The sequence below is a fragment of the Rhinatrema bivittatum genome, chromosome 1, assembly GCF_901001135.1.
Source record: "Rhinatrema bivittatum chromosome 1, aRhiBiv1.1, whole genome shotgun sequence".
NCBI classification, from domain to species: Eukaryota; Metazoa; Chordata; class Amphibia; order Gymnophiona; family Rhinatrematidae; genus Rhinatrema; species Rhinatrema bivittatum.
Window position 1 is genome coordinate 594,830,977 of NC_042615.1, and position 15,490 is coordinate 594,846,466.

The 15,490-nt window shown below is 45.0% G+C and overlaps 1 protein-coding gene across 1 annotated transcript; it reads right to left on the reverse strand.

Moving 5' to 3' along the window:
* Window positions 1-299: 299 nt before the first annotated feature.
* On the reverse strand, window positions 300-10,152 carry TEX43 (testis expressed 43). Its single transcript, XM_029619407.1, has 3 exons — window positions 10,003-10,152; window positions 9,623-9,731; window positions 300-650 (listed from the first exon to the last, which is right to left on the reverse strand). The coding sequence occupies exons 1-3, from the start codon at window positions 10,035-10,037 to the stop codon at window positions 423-425; spliced, it is 372 nt and encodes a 123-aa protein (XP_029475267.1). The 5' UTR covers window positions 10,038-10,152; the 3' UTR covers window positions 300-422.
* Window positions 10,153-15,490: the final 5,338 nt, after the last annotated feature.

The following is a 15,490-nucleotide window of genomic DNA, read 5'->3' on the forward strand; positions in this document are numbered from 1 at the left end:
ACAAAAAGTTTTCATTGTTATATTGTTCCCCAGATACTATCCTTTAATGTGCAGTAATTTTTCACAATTAGTTGGCAACAGATACTGGTACCAGGTACAGAACAGATGCAAAAGTTAAGGTTTTTTTTTCAAAATTCCATGTGCTTTGCTACAGAACATGACTTTCGGCTGCTTCAGAGGAAGAAGAGCCTCTGTTTTCTTTCAAGAGGATTTTTGATTGAGGTTTATACAGTTAAAAGACTGTATAGTTCATATTGTGTCCTAATATTTTTATCTAAAGATTAAAAATATATCAACTATGAAGAAAAAAATACAATTCTCTTGTGCACTGGAGCATTTCTTTCTATTTCATATCCTGTCATTCAGAAACGTAAGCTTGCACCCTAGAAGGGGATTCCACACCACATTTTGCCATTTAGTATCTATGCTTTTTGAGAATCACGTCCTTCCAACCTACACGTCCAGCTTTTCACAGAACTCCGATGCCTAGACAGATGAGAATAAAGCGGTACATCTATAAGTGATACTTCCTGTTTCTTTGACTTCTTCTTGATGCTTTCTCTCTCCTCTCCATGGCACAACCTCTCTCTGTTCTCCAAAAATAGACTATCTTCTTCTGGACCTTTATGTAGCTTAACACGTTCCACAATCTGTGGAAAGAAAGCGCACCTCTTAAGTACGTGAAGACTCCTTTGAAGGTGAGTGGTTTGCATTTGGGAGTTATGTATTTATTTTAGATTTAAATGTTATGTAATGTTTATTTCATTTTATGTTATTTTTATGATTTTATTTTTAATGTTTTTAATTTATAATTTTAAATGATGAACAGGCCTGGATTTAGGAATAGGCAACACAGGCAATTGCCTCTGGCACCAAAGATTTTTTTTTTTAGATGTCGGAGCATTGCCACTGCTCCCTATGCGTGGTGCTGTACTGCCACTTCTTTTCACTTGTGGCGTCAACTCTGATGGCAGCAGTACAGACACTGAAGAAAAATTAGCTCAGGGCCTTCTAAAGCCCTCTCATGCTAACAGACTCTGTGGTGCCCCGCCTCTTATATGGGTTTCCCTGGACTATCACCACAAGAGGGCTTGGTTGTCTGACTCTCATTTCTCTCACACTCTTTCAGCCTCCTCTCTTTCACAACCCTAGGCTTCTCCTTACCAGGTTTTCTTGTTGAAGTGCCACCATTACTCTAAGTCCTGTAATGCTGTAGCATATATGCCTCTGCTTATCTCAGGTCAATGCAGTAATCTGTGCACTGAATTTCAGCGTGCAATTTTTTTTTTTTGTATTTAAAGTTTTGGGTTTTTTTGTATTTAAAGTCACCGAGCAATTTTAATGCACAGATTAACATTTTTTGTTAACCCTCGATGCATTACAGTAATACTGTGCAAATGCATCAAGAGTTTAAAAAACACATGTTGACTATAAAATGTGTGTTCGGTACAGGCTGAACGCCCATTTTAACTCGGGAAAGGGGTTGTTATTGCTAAAACAGACAAAATAGGAGGAGGGCATACTTATCTAGCTAAGTGACAGCCAGCACTTAGCCGGATACATAGTGACTTATCCGGTTATCTGACAGTGGTTTTGCCACTGCGCTGGATAATTATTGACTTATTCTGTGAACTGGGTGAAGCACAGCCAGATAGCTGGATACGTACTGATTTATCTGCCTATGTGGCGGCGGTTAACCCGATCAATCCCAACTTCTTTTTTTGCCTGTTTGAGTGTGTTTAAGGGCTCTAACATGCCAGTATAGCAGCACTAGAAACTTAACTCCATCTCTGACCAGGAGTTAAGTTTCCAGTGTTAGAAAACCTGGGTTATTGCCAGCAAACCTCCTCTACATCAGAGAGTACTGTTTAATGCCCTCAATTGATTGGGATTTCCATGCAAGGATGCTAAGCATTACTCACATTTTGGAATGCAAATTTTTTATGTACACAACTCCTTGCTGCATCAGCAATACGCCTTGCACATAGAAATTGTGTGTTCCCGAGCAGGTAAAGCTGTGTGTTTGGCTGAACACACCTTTCTGCATCAGCCTGTCTGATCTTATAAAACTTTGGCCAGCCCCACATGTCACATGCCTCATAATAAACAGATCAAAAAAGAAAACTGTTTAAATATGATGTAATCTTAATATTAATTTCAAAGCACCATCATATGAAAATGATATTAAACCGTTGCCTTTGTAGTCTTACAGTTTGAGACCTCATATATCGTGGCGGGCTTTCAAAGCCATAGCCCTGTGTAGCCACTGTTAGAAATATGCGGTATATAAATGACTGTTACACCGTCTTTATAATTATAATCATCGGTCTCTTAATGTTATTGTAATGGCAACTTGTGTTTTGCAGCTGGGATATCACAGCATGATATCCCAGCTGCAAAACTCCACTACGATAAGTGCAAATACTAAATGCAAATATTTACTGTCGGTAAACTGACACAAGTTGCCATTACAATAACATTAAGAGACCAATGATTATAATTATAAAGACGGTGTAACAGTCATTTATATACCGCATATTTCTAACAGTGGCTACACAGGGCTATGGCTTTGAAAGCCCACCACGATATATGAGGTCTCAAACTGTAAGACTACAAAGGCAATGGTTTAATATCATTTTCATATGATGGTGCTTTGAAATTAATCATAATAAACAGAGACATGAAATACTGCAGGAGGCTTACAGTATCAAAAGCTCTTCAGCAAGCAAGCTGGCAGCAAAAGCAGAGTGAGGCAGCATGGCAGGTGGAAAGGTAGAGAACTGAGTGAAGGGAGAAAAAGACTGGTGTCTGTGGAGAGAGTGAGAGGAGGTCAGGAAGTGATAGGATGTGAGAAGATAAGGCTGATGTCTAAATTGTGGAAAGGAGATCAGTGGTTAGACTGCTGGGAGAGAGGAGGCTAGGGACAGGGTAGAGAGAGTGTAAAAGGAAGGTGAAAAGGGGCAGGGCTGGATTTATCCATAGGCAGTTGCCTAGGGGACCAAATTCTGAACATGTCCGTAAAAGCAAGTTTGCTTACTGTAAACGATGTTTCCGTAGATAGCAGGATGAATTAGCCATGCTGTCAGGGGATCTGTCAATCAGGCCCGGGAGGCGGAGCTTGTCAAAGCAGAGAACAGAGCTTTGCTCTCTGCGGCTGCGTGTGTGTTCCCGCGCAGGAAAGTAACGGAATCTCCTCAGTCTGTAATTAAGCTGTAGTGTAGTCGAAGACTTTGTGACTGCCAGGGAGGAGGGTGGGTCAGCATGGCTAATTCATCCTGCTATCTACGGAAACATCGTTTACGGTAAGCAAACTTGCTTTTTCCCGTCGATAGCAGGGCTGAATTAGCCATGCTGTCATGGGAGTCCAAAGCTCCCGATCACGTCATTTATGACATATATGGTTGGACGTGATCTTTGACAGTGTGGCAGTCACCGAGGACAGGAGGATAGAGATTGCAGTATTGCTTGCCCTATCTTCGCATCCGTGGCTGCTTGTTGGTCAAGGCAGTAATGAGATGTGAAGGTATGCAGTAATGACCATGTAGCTGCCTTGCAAATGTCTATGGGTTGCACATTCTTTAAGTGTGCTAAGGATGTTGCTACTGCTCTGACTTGGTGAGCTTTAGGAGTAGACTGTAAATGTAAATTCTGTTTGTCGTAGCAGAATTTGATGCACTGTGCTATCCAACTGGAGATGGTGCGTTTAGCCACTGGTAGTCCAGGTGCTTTTGGGTCAAAGGAGACAAAGAGTTGAGAAACACGGGAGTCCGAGTTCGTCCTTTCTTTGTAGTGTGTTAAAGCTCTCTTACAATCCAGTGTGTGCAGTAGCTTTTCCCTATCGTTTGCATGAGGTTTAGGGAAAAATATTGGTAATTCCATTGTCTGATTGAGATGGAATGGGGTAACTACTTTCGGTAGGAAGGATGGGTGAGTTCGTAGAACTACCTTCTGTTGATGAAATTGTAAGTATGGAGGATAATGGACCAAAGCTTGTAACTCGCTAACTCTTCGTGCTGATGTTACTGCAACCAGGAATACCACCTTCCAGGTGAGGTATTTAATGTGTGCCGAGTCCATGGGTTCAAAGGGATAAAGCATGAGCTGTTCCAGAACTACGTTGAGGTTCCATGGAACTGGAGGTTTGGATATCGGAGGACGAATGTGTGTTAAACCCTTTATGAAACGAGTCAGTAATGGGTGATTGGATATAGGAATGTCATTGATTGGTCTATGATAGGCGCCTATGGCGCTGAGGTGAACTCTGATGATGTTGCTAGACCAGCTACATATAGTGTATGAAGATAATCAATGAGCAATTCCGGGGAACAGTCCAATGGTGGTACACCTTTGGAAGTGCACCAGGCAGAGTAGCGTTTCCATTTATAGCTATAATTTTTCCTGGTTGAGAGTTTCCTTGATTGTAACAAAATGAATTGTGCTGAAGTGGAAACTCCTTGTTCTGTTAGAAGGAGCCTTTCAATCTCCAAGCTGTCAAGTGTAGAGATGAATGTAGCGGGTGTAGTAGTGTTCCTTGATCTTGGCTGAGAAGATCTTGACGATTCGGTAATAGAATTGGATCCTTGATGGATAGTCGAAGTAGGAAACTGTACCATGGTTGCCTCGGCCATGCCGGGGCTATGAGTATCAGTTGAGCTTTGTCCGCTATGCACTTCTGAATTGTTCTTGTTATGAGAGGTATGGGAGGAAAGGCATAGAGAAGGCCTGTCGTCCACGTAATGAGGAAGGCATCTTGAGCAATCCTGAATTGGCTTGGTCTTATCGAGCAGAATTTGGGAACTTGAGAATTGATCTCTGTTGCAAAGAGATCTGTGGAAGGTGTCCCCCCACTGCAGAAATATGTCCTGGACTACTTCTGTATTGAGTGTCCATTCGTGGGGATGAAAGATGCGGCTTAGTCTGTCCGCTCTGGTGTTTGCAACTCCTGGTAGGTAAGTTGCTTGTAGATGTATGCAATTTTTGTGAGCATGTTCGAAGATTGTCAGGGTCTCTTTGCAGAGGGACCATGAACCGGACCCTCCTTGTTTGTTGATGTAAAACATCGCTACCTGGATGTCTGTGTAGATCATGACCCTGCGTCCTTTCAGGTGGTCTTGGAAGACTCGCAATGCGTTGCGAATCACTCTGAGTTCCAGTAGATTTATTTGTAGATTTTGTTCCGAGAGTGTCCATAACCCTTGGGTTTCGTAAATCTCGAGGTGAGCACCCCATCCCTTGCGAGACGCATCTGTGGTTAGGACTGCGTTGTGAGGAGGGGGGCTGAACAATGCTCCCTTGGATAAGGTGGAGTCTAGGAGTCACCATGCTATATCTTTTTTCATTTCTGCGGTCAGCAATACCTTTTTCGTCAATGGTTGTGAATGCTGTTTCCATTGTCGTTTTAGACCCCATTGTAGGCGTCTCATGTGTAGCCTGGTGTTGGGAACCATGAAATTCGCCGCTGCCATGTGGCCCAGAATTACCAGGACTTATCTTGCTGTCTCTGAGTATGTTTCAAGGTGTGCAGAAGTTGACGGAAATGTGATATTCTGTCGTCTGGGAGGTATGCCCTGTTGCACGTAGTGTCCAGCATGCGCCTATGAACTGTAACTGCTGTGTTGGTTGTAGATGTGATTTCTGAAAATTTATCACCAACCCTAGTTCTTGTAAGCAATGTATCACCTGATTGAGGTGATCCTGTAAGATGTTCGGAGTTGAGGCGATTATGAGCCAGTCGTCCAGATATGGAAAGATGGTTATACCTTGTTTCCTGAGATGAGCCACCACCACTATCATGCATTTGGTGAAAACTCTGGGTGCAGCCGATAGTCCAAAGGGAAGAACTTTGTATTGGTAGTGTTGATGTCTGTAGCGAAAGCACAGGTAACGCCACGAGGATGGATGGATTGGAATGTGCGTGTAAGCATCCTTCAGATCGATGGAGCACATCCAATCGTTGGTTTGAATGAGAGGAAGAATTGACTTCAACAATACCATTTTGAATTTCTCCTTGGTGAGAAATTTGTTCAACTCCCTTAGGTCTAGTATGGGGCGAAGGCCTCCAGACTTCTTGGGTATAAGGAAGTACGTGGAATAAAATGCTGCTAAATTGGGGTGTGGGTGGATTTGTCGAATTGCTTGTTGCTTGCGAAGTAAAGCAATTTCCTCCCCCAGTTGTGGATGGGAATTGTAGATCTTGAGTGTGGAAAGATGAGGCAAGATGGGTTTTGTTACAAATTGGAGTTGGTAGCCTTGACGTACTATCTCCAGAACCCATTGATCTGATGTTATGCTTTCCCAGACATTCAGGCAAGCACGAATTCTGCCTGGAGGAGCTTGATGTTGTGGTGGTGGCTGAGTAACTAAAAAGATGACGTTGGTTTTACTGCAGTAGTCGGCTGTTGTGCCTGTTGCCTCTGGTTACGTGGTTTACCTCTTCGTTGATTTGAGGTATTGTTTTGTGGAGCAGGACGTTGGTAGGCAGGGTATGGCTGCGTACGAAAAGATTGATAAGATCTATAGGGTTTTCTGGCATATGATTGTCTACGGGTAGACCCCACATAACGACGTGTAGTCGAATAAATAGGTTGCGATGCTAGCGATTATACTGCTAGAGCTTCGTCTTTTAATTTACTTACTGCTTCCTGGAATTTTTCTCCAAACAGGTTATCTCCTGTGCATGGGAGGTTTGTTAGTTTCTCGTGCAAGTCATCCCGTATGGAACTTGAACGTAACCATGCTAGTCTGCGGGCTGCAATAGCTGCTGCAGATGCTCTAGATGATGTTTCATGTGCCTCATAGATTGACCTCAAGAGGTGTTGAGAGCATTCTTCCATGTCATGAAGAGGCTGAGGTATTTGTTCAGCTACTGAGGAGTGTATACCTTTCATAGCTTGCATACACTCATATAAATATTGTACCATGTAGAACTTATGTTGCATAATTCTTGCGGTTAACATCGAGTTATGGAATATTTTCCTACCAAATTCATCTAAATATTTGTTGCCTTTCCCCGATGGGAAAGTAGTGTGCAACTTTGTTTTCCTGAACCTTTGCATTGCCGACTCTACTACGATGGATGCGTGAGGCAATTGTGGTAGAGTGTATAGTGATGCTTTCTTCATACGAAATTTCATGTCTGTTTTCCTGGAAACAGCTGTCGTCGTATAAGGCGTTTCCCAGGATTTTTGTAAGACGGAATGCAGGATTTATTGTGGTGGAAGAGATGTTGGTTCCACCTGAGTATCAAATATCTTTAGAAGCCCAAGGGTTTCCGCTCTAGGGTCTGTTTCTTTTTGGACCTCTAGGTGTAGAATGGTACCCATTTTTTCTATAAATTTTGGGTATGTAAGGTCTTCAGGAGGGGAATATGGCTCCTGTAGTTGGTCCTGCGTATCTGACAGACATCCCACCGATGATGATGGGGATGTTTGTAATGAAGGAGAATCAAAAGATGTATCCTGTATGTGAGTAGGTGAGGTTGGTTGGTTTATCCTGGGAGATGTCGGTGGTTCTGCCGACTGCTCTTCATTAGACTGTGCTTTATGTTTTGTAGCATTGTCCTGAGAAGTATTAGTTATTTTAAATGATGATTGAAGCGTCTCGTAAAATCCTGCTATAGACTGCGACAATTGAAAAAATGCTTCTCTGGTATGAGAGGGCATTACCATACGATTGTCTTGTTGATGTGAGATAGTTGTTGTAGGCGAAGTTGCAGGAACTTCCCTATCTCTCTGTGTCTTAGTGATTGGAGTATGTTTTAAATCTTCCAAATCTGAAGAAGTAGTAGAGGAAGGAATTTGTACCAGTTCTCTTAATGAGCCGGTAGTAGATGGAACTTTATGAGATGATTTAGAAGTGGAAGGACTCATCTCCCATATAGCACTCCTCTTTTTTAATCTTTTAGAATGGGAGTGATGTGAGTACTTATGATAGTCCTCAGATGAAGATTCAGTATCTGTGACTTCAGCCTCTGAAGAAGAACTGTGTGAAGGGTATCGTTTTCGCTTCAACTCTCTCTTTAAATTTTGACGCGAGTAATTTTGGTTTCTACGCGCAGATCTTGATCTATGCGCTGGTTTAGATTTATGCGCGTATGTATATTTACGCGCAGATGTAGAGGTATGCGCAGGTATGCGCGGTTGAATTTCTGTGTGCGGAAGTAGAACTGTGCGCAGTTGTAGTTTTATGCGCATATTTCTTTGATCCCGAGCGCACAGGGTTTTTCGGCGCCGTGCGCATAAGTTTTCTTATAGTCGGCGCCATGCGCACAGGTGTCTCCGGCGCCATGCGCATAGGTGTTTCCGGCGCCATGCGCATATCTGGTTGGCGCGGTGGTCTTTTCTGCGCCGGAAGCGCTAAGTTGTGCGCAGACTCGGTCTTTGGCGCCAGTGTATGCGCATTTGGCGCCATAGGCGCAGAAGTCTTCTGCGCCGAGGTCTCCTCCCCCGATGAGGTATGTTGCGGCTCTTTAGGCACTGAGGATTTCTGAGAATCCATTGGCCTTCGTCTTTTTGGCTTTCCATTACCTCCTAATTTGGAGGATTTAGGATCTGACGAGAAAGTTTTCTTTTTTGTTGGAGCCGAAGAAGTTAACGGGCCCGGCGATGAGTGAGCCTCCGACGGATCCCGTGAGGCAAAAAGTTCTTGAAGCCTATAGGCTCTTTGTTTTAATGCTCTAGGTGACATTTTTGAGCAATACTCACAATTTGCTGGATTGTGGTGTGGTCCGAGACATTTATAACATTGATCGTGTCCGACAGTGACCGACATTCTTTTTGCACACGAACAGGGTTTAAACCCCGGTTTTGACATTTTAATCTTTTTTTTTTTTTTTTACTGAGGAGAGATCAGCTCCGCGTGCGATCTCGCTCGCGGAAAAAACAGACTGAGGAGATACCGTTACTTTCCTGCGCAGGAACACACGCGCAGCCGCAGAGAGCAAAGCTCTGTTCTCTGCTTTGACAAGCTCTGCCTCCCGGGCCTGATTGACAGATCCCCTGACAGCATAGCTAATTCAGCCCTGCTATAGACGGGAAAACAAGGATTCCTCCTACTGTTTTTTTGACTTCTGGGGACAAAACCCCCATCCCGTTTTCTGCCTAAGGATGACATAATCTTTAATATGGCCCTGCATAGGGGTAAGAAAGAATCAGAGGAAAAAAAGCATAGAGAGGAAGGCATTTCCTTTCTTCTATTTAGTTTTCTTTTACATTCTTTTATTTTTTTCTCACTTTTCTTCTCCTTTTACCCCACTCTTCTTGTTTTACCTCGTCCAAAGCTTCCTCACTTTATTCTGTTGCACCCAAGCTCCCCTTTTCTTCTTTTCCAATTTTACCTTCCCCTCCTCAATTTTACCCCTTTGCTTTCCTCTCCACTCTGTCAATAATTAACATAAAGGTTATAATATGATTTTATTTAATGAAGTTTTCAGACAACTGTATTGTTGTGGACATTAAATTTAGCGTCAGATATAAACTTATGCAAATACCCTACTGAATTACGGCAGCGTTTCTAACCCTTGTCGCAGCATCTACACTGTTTGTAACTCTAGGGAATAAGAGACCGGCCAAAGGCCACAAGCAGAAGCCAAGCCAAACCATTAAATCCTGGGGCCGGCGGCTACCTTGAGCAACATCTTCCTGTTCTCCATGTCTTGCTTCCATGCCATGACATACCGCTTGGGGATCATCGGATGCCGAGGTGACCAGGCAGGCACATGGCTGTGAACCAATCTGCGGAGGGGGGGGGGGACGACAGGGGAAGAAGAAAGGTGAAGAAAAGTGTTAGAATCTTCCGGGGCGCGCGATTAGCTCGCGGAGCCCCAGCGCCTGGACCTCCCCCCCCCCCCAAGCTGACGCCCGCAGCGCGCGCGTCCTGTTGTCACTCGCTCCGCTTGCGGGAACTTCCCAGCCGCTACATGACGTCAAGCACTTCGTGTCAGGCTCTATATTTCTCCGGGGGCGGGGGAGGGGGGAATTCCTTTTTCTTTTTTGGCCCACTTACCCCTTCAAGTCGGTGTTGGTTGCTACGGAAACCATGGTTGCTCCTCTTTTTTACTCTGCCAGCCAGTGACTGACGCTGTGACGGCAGGAGCTGCACCACTCCCGCCTCCGGCGTTGTGGCGTCACTGGCGTCGTCCTCTGAGGCGGTGCTTAGGACAGCTCTGCGCGCACCGGTGAGCTTATTTTGTGCTGTTTCGGAAGTTGCAGGTCAACGTAAAACCTTGAAAAAAATAATCTAACTTCATTTTTGCTGTAAAAAAATGGGGGATGCTATATTAGGACAGCACAAATGCAAAGCCATATTTACTAGGAAAGGGGCCTGTAATAGTCTTCAAAGTCTACATGTGTAAGCATTCAATAAGCAATGGAAGCGTTCTTTTGTATGGGTTCAAATTCGTATTTAACTAGCTAAAATGCTCTTAAAAATGACAGGCTTTCATATTTTAAATATTGTTAGGATTGCCAACTTGTCCGCAGAACAGGACTGGGCACTTGAGAATGGGGGGGGGGGGGCTTCATTTGTAGAAATTAGCATAAATCATAGATTACATCTCTGAACAATCTCAAAAGCTCATGTACAATATTTTGGATAATACTTACAGATCCAATAGAAGCTATCACAGCCTGCCAAAAATAGTTAGCCCCAGGAGCCATACAGTTACTAGATCATTGTGTTATATATTCCATTCACTAAACTAAAAATAAAATACATAATTTTTCAGCACTGTAAAAATAATTGTGTATTAGTATGAATAAAAATATAGAAACATAGAAATGACTGCACAAAAGGACCAAATGGTCCCTCCAGTCCATCCAGCAAGCCCACGGCAGCAGCAGCTGTGCCATACAGGTCTGTCTCCCCCCCCCCCCCCCCCCCCCCCATCAGTGGGTGGCATCTGCAGTGCAAGTTACCCCCAAAACCTAGTTTTTTAAACCATTAAAATCTGGGCCCTTGGTTGCTGTCAGAGTCCATCCAGTTCCCCATTACCTCTTGCAGTTGAAGCAGAGAGCAATGTTGGAGTTTCATCACACGTATAAGGCTTATTGGTTAAAGTAGTAACAGCCGCATCAGTAAGTTAGCCCCATGCTTATGTCTTCCCAAACCCTAAATTCATGTCCTTGTTGGTTGCTGTCCAAAACTAATTCCTCCTTTTCGCCTGCCGTTAGAGCAAAAATGAGTTGCATCAATGGTATGAAGGCTTGCTAGATAAGAGTAATAACTGCCACACCAGCAAGTTACCCCCATCATATCTTCCCTGCACCTCCTCTTCTCCAGGGTATACATATTTAGGTCTATTTAGGTCCTTCAACCTCTTCTCATAAGTCATTTGATGGAGAACCCCCCCCCCCCCCCATTTTTGTCACCCTTCTCTGGACAGCCTTCATCCTGTCTCTGTCCTTTTTGAGATACGATCTCCAGAACTGAACACAATACTCCAGGTGAGGCTTCACCAAAGACCTGTTCAAGGGGAATATCACCTCCTTTCAACTGCAGATAAAAAGTTAGCTGGCTAAGTACCAGGTGGTAAGTGCAGCCAGATATTGAAATGGTATCATTTGTCCAGCTAAGTTCAAATTTAGCTGCATAAATGGTGCTGGACCTCAAAATGGCTATTGAAAGTCTATAACCTCTTGAGCATTTTTCACATTTTGATGTGTCATTGCATACATTTAAGTGAGGTATTTCTTTCCACTCATCAACTCACCATACTCCACACCTTCCCGGGCCAAAAAATGTTTTCTTGGGTGACAAAGCATATATGTATCCAAAAAGAAAACTGAAATTCAACAACTGGATAAAAGACTCTAATCCTTCCCATCCCCCCATTCCCCCTAAAAAAAAAAATAGTGCACCTTTGGCAGCAATTACAGCTACAAGTCTGTTGGGATAGGTCTCCATCAAATGTACACACCTAGACTTGCCAGTATTAGACCATTCTTCTTTACAAAACTGTTCAAGCTCTGTCAAGCTACTTAGGGATGGATCATTGATGGACAGCAATATTCAAATATGCCAAAGATTTCAATTGAATTGAGGTCAGGGCTCTGAAAAGGCTACTCCAGGATATTTACCTTTTTTTTTCCTTAGCCAGTCTAGTTTAGCTTTAGCTGTATGCTTCAAGTCATCATGCTAAAAGAGGGAATTTCCTTTCATTTTCATCTTCCTTGCAGAGGGCAGCAGGTTTTCAAGGGCTTTTCTCCATATATTGTTCTTTCATCCTGAAAGTGCCCCAATGAGAAACATTTCCATAATATGAAGCTGGTACCACCATGCTTCATGATAGGGATGGTGTTTTTCGGGTGATGTACTGTGTTTGCTCAAAATATAATGCTTTGCATTCAAGCCAAAATGTTCTTTCCCTGTATGTATCCGGATCAATCCAGACTCCTGGGTTTTGCCTCCCTTCCAGCAAATGGAGACAGAGAAGTTTTGACAGACTCTGCCCTATACCCTGAGGTGCCACCTACAGTCCGTCAGTATTTCTCTGTCTCCAGAAGATAGATGGTGGAGGTGCAAAACCTACAGTCTGTACTTAGTTACTTAGTGTAAAAAAAATTAGAGAGAAAGAGAACAGGGAGTTTGGTTTAATTCCAGCTTATGTCTTTAAAAAAAACAAAACAAAAAAAACCAAACAACTTAACCAGGCGAGGAGGATTTTCTTCAGCCTCCGAAGGGTTTGCCAGGTCCTGAGGGGACCATCCCCCCTGGTGCTTGAGGCAACTGAGGCTAGGGGTCGAAGACCCTGTTGCCAATTCAAAGCACTGCTGGGTGTGATTCCGGGGAGCCATGCTCACTCACCCCAGAAGGACCAGGACCCATAGAGGACTGCTGGGCAAGTTTTGAAAAAAAAAAAAAAAAGCAAAGTCTACTTTTGATTGCTAGGTCTCTCCCTTCCCTTCCAATCTACTGCTGCTTGTCTTTCGCCGCCATTTCGCCGGGAGCTGAGATTTTTTTTTTGTCTTTTTTTTCTTTCCCTCAGCGATGCCGTGGAAAATGGCTTGTCGGGCATGCAGCTCGGCGCGCACGCAAGTTTCACGAGATGGCCTCTGCTCGTCCTGTCTCCCCGGGGGGGAAGGAACCTCCACAGCCACTGGGGAAGTTGTGGTGAGAGCCTGCAAACTTCTAAAGGGCTTGGAGGACCGCGGCCCCCTTCTCCTGATCCGTTCCTGCTGAGCGCGGGAACGGAAGCCATTTTGAGCAGCATCAGGGTAGTGACATGAGCCGCGGCGGGGGAGGGGATTCTCCCGCCTTCTTTATCCCTGCAGCAAATGGCCCCCGGGGGGGACGAACCAGCAGGGTATGGCTCAGGTACATCGGAGGAGAGCCCCGAGGGGGCCTCAGACTCCTCCCTTTTTGTCCTCCTCCTCTGAGTTTATTTTACTGTTTCATAAGGCCTTTAAGGCCAGGTAATCAGTGAAAAAGCAGGGTGGAGATAAATCTTCTTTCGCGGTGCCAATTTCCACTTCTCGAAAGCGGTCCAAGCCTAGGGAGGGCTCTGGGTCCTCCCAGCTGAAGCATCCCTTGTGGTCGGTGGCGCCCCATACGGTCACAGATTCTTCCTCGGAGGTTTCCTACCCAGATGATCAGACCTTGCCATCCAAGCCTCCACTGGGGGTAGGCGGGGATGCAAACCAGCAGCAGGATTCTGTCCGCAGTTCCCATATTGTGGAAGGTGACGACCCAAAGGTGGTCCGCCTTTTTAGAAAAGATGAGCTAGGCCCATTTTGGGGGAGTTAGGCATTGAGGCTCCACAAGAGGAATCCTGGATGGGGACTACTGATCCAGTGTTGTTGGGCCTGCGTGGTCCGACCACTTCCTTTCCTTTTCATTTCTCGGTCACTGACTTGCTGTTCAGAGAATGGGACACCCCTGATCTAGGGTTGAAGGTCAGTAAAGCAATGGACAAGCTATAGCCTCTGCCAGAGAAAGCTTTGGACCTTCTTAGAGTTCTCAAGGTGGATGCGGCAGTGTTAGCAGTCACCAAAAAGACCACCATCCCGGTTACCGGGGTGACGGCCCTCAAGGATCTACAGGATCGAAAGCTGGAGCTTCAGCTCAAGAAAATATGTGAAGTCTCAGCGCTAGGAGTAAGGGCTGCCATGTGCAGCAGTTTTTTTTTGTTTTTTTTTTTTTTTTAGAGCTAGCCTTCGCTGGGTGCAACAACTACAGGCCAACAACTCTCTTTCAGAGGGAGAAGCTCTCCAGGCAGGGCATCTGGAAGCTGCGGTCGCTTATAGTGCGGATGCCCTTTATGACCTGTTGTGGACATCTGCTAGGTCCATGGTTTTGGACGTCTCTGCGCGCAGGCTTCTGAGGTTAAGAAACTGGTCTGCGGATGTTTCTTCCAAGCTCAGCTGGGCTCTCTGCCTTTCCAGGGCAAGTTGCTTTTTGGAAAGGACTTGGAGGACATGATTCAATCCCTGGGAGAGAATAAGATTCATCGACTGCCAGAGGATAGATCCAAATCAAGGGGCTCTCTTCCTTCTAGGTCTCGCTTCCATGGGAATCAAAGATTTCAAATGCCCCGGTCTTCCAGTTCCTCTTTTAGGCAAAATTCTAACAGACAGCAGTCATGGTCCCAGTCCTTTCCTGGGCGGCGCTTTGGCAGACCTGGTAACCCCCAATCTGCACCAGGAGTTAAGTCTCCAGAATGAAGTAAGGCAGACTTGTTTCTATTTTACGAGGAATGGACCAAATTGACGTCGGACTGGTGGGTCCTCTCCGTGATAAGACAAGGTTACACTTTAGATTTTGCACGTTGCCTTCAGCACCAGTTTCTGGTCTCCTCATGTGCTTACGAGGAGAAACGTCAGGCGGTACGAGATATATTGCAGCGCCTTCTTGAGCTCAGTGCCATTACACCAGTTCCTCCTGCGGAGCAGCGGAGGAGCCGCTATTCCATTTACTTCATGGTACCCAAGAAAGAGGGTGCCTTCCGGCCCATTCTTGATTTAAAACGGGTCAACCGATGCCTTTGGGTTTCCCACTTCCGCTTGGAGACACCGTCATTGCCTCGGTGAGAAAGGGAGAGTTTCTAGCATCGCTAGATCTGATGGAGGCGTATTTACACATTGGAGTCCAGGCTGTCCACCAGACGTTCCTAAGGTTTTCATTATCAGTTTTGAGCGCTGCCTTTCAGACTTGCCACCACACCCAGGACCTTTACCAAGATAATGGTTGTAGTGACAGCGCAACTCCAGAGAGAAGGATTCTTGGTACATCCATATCTGGACGACTGGCTGATTCGAGCAAAATCGGAGTTGCTTTGCCATTCGGTGTGTGCTTCAGCTATCGAGATCGCTCGGTTGGGTGGTCAACCTTGCCAAGAGTCGTCTGGTACCCTTCCAGTCCTTGGAATTCCTGGGAGCCCTGTTTGACACGCAACAGGGGAGAGTTTTCCTTACCATGGACCACATTTGCAAGCTGCAGGGACAGATTTGAGACTTATTGTCCAAACATCCCTCCCAGAGTAAGGGATTACTTGCGG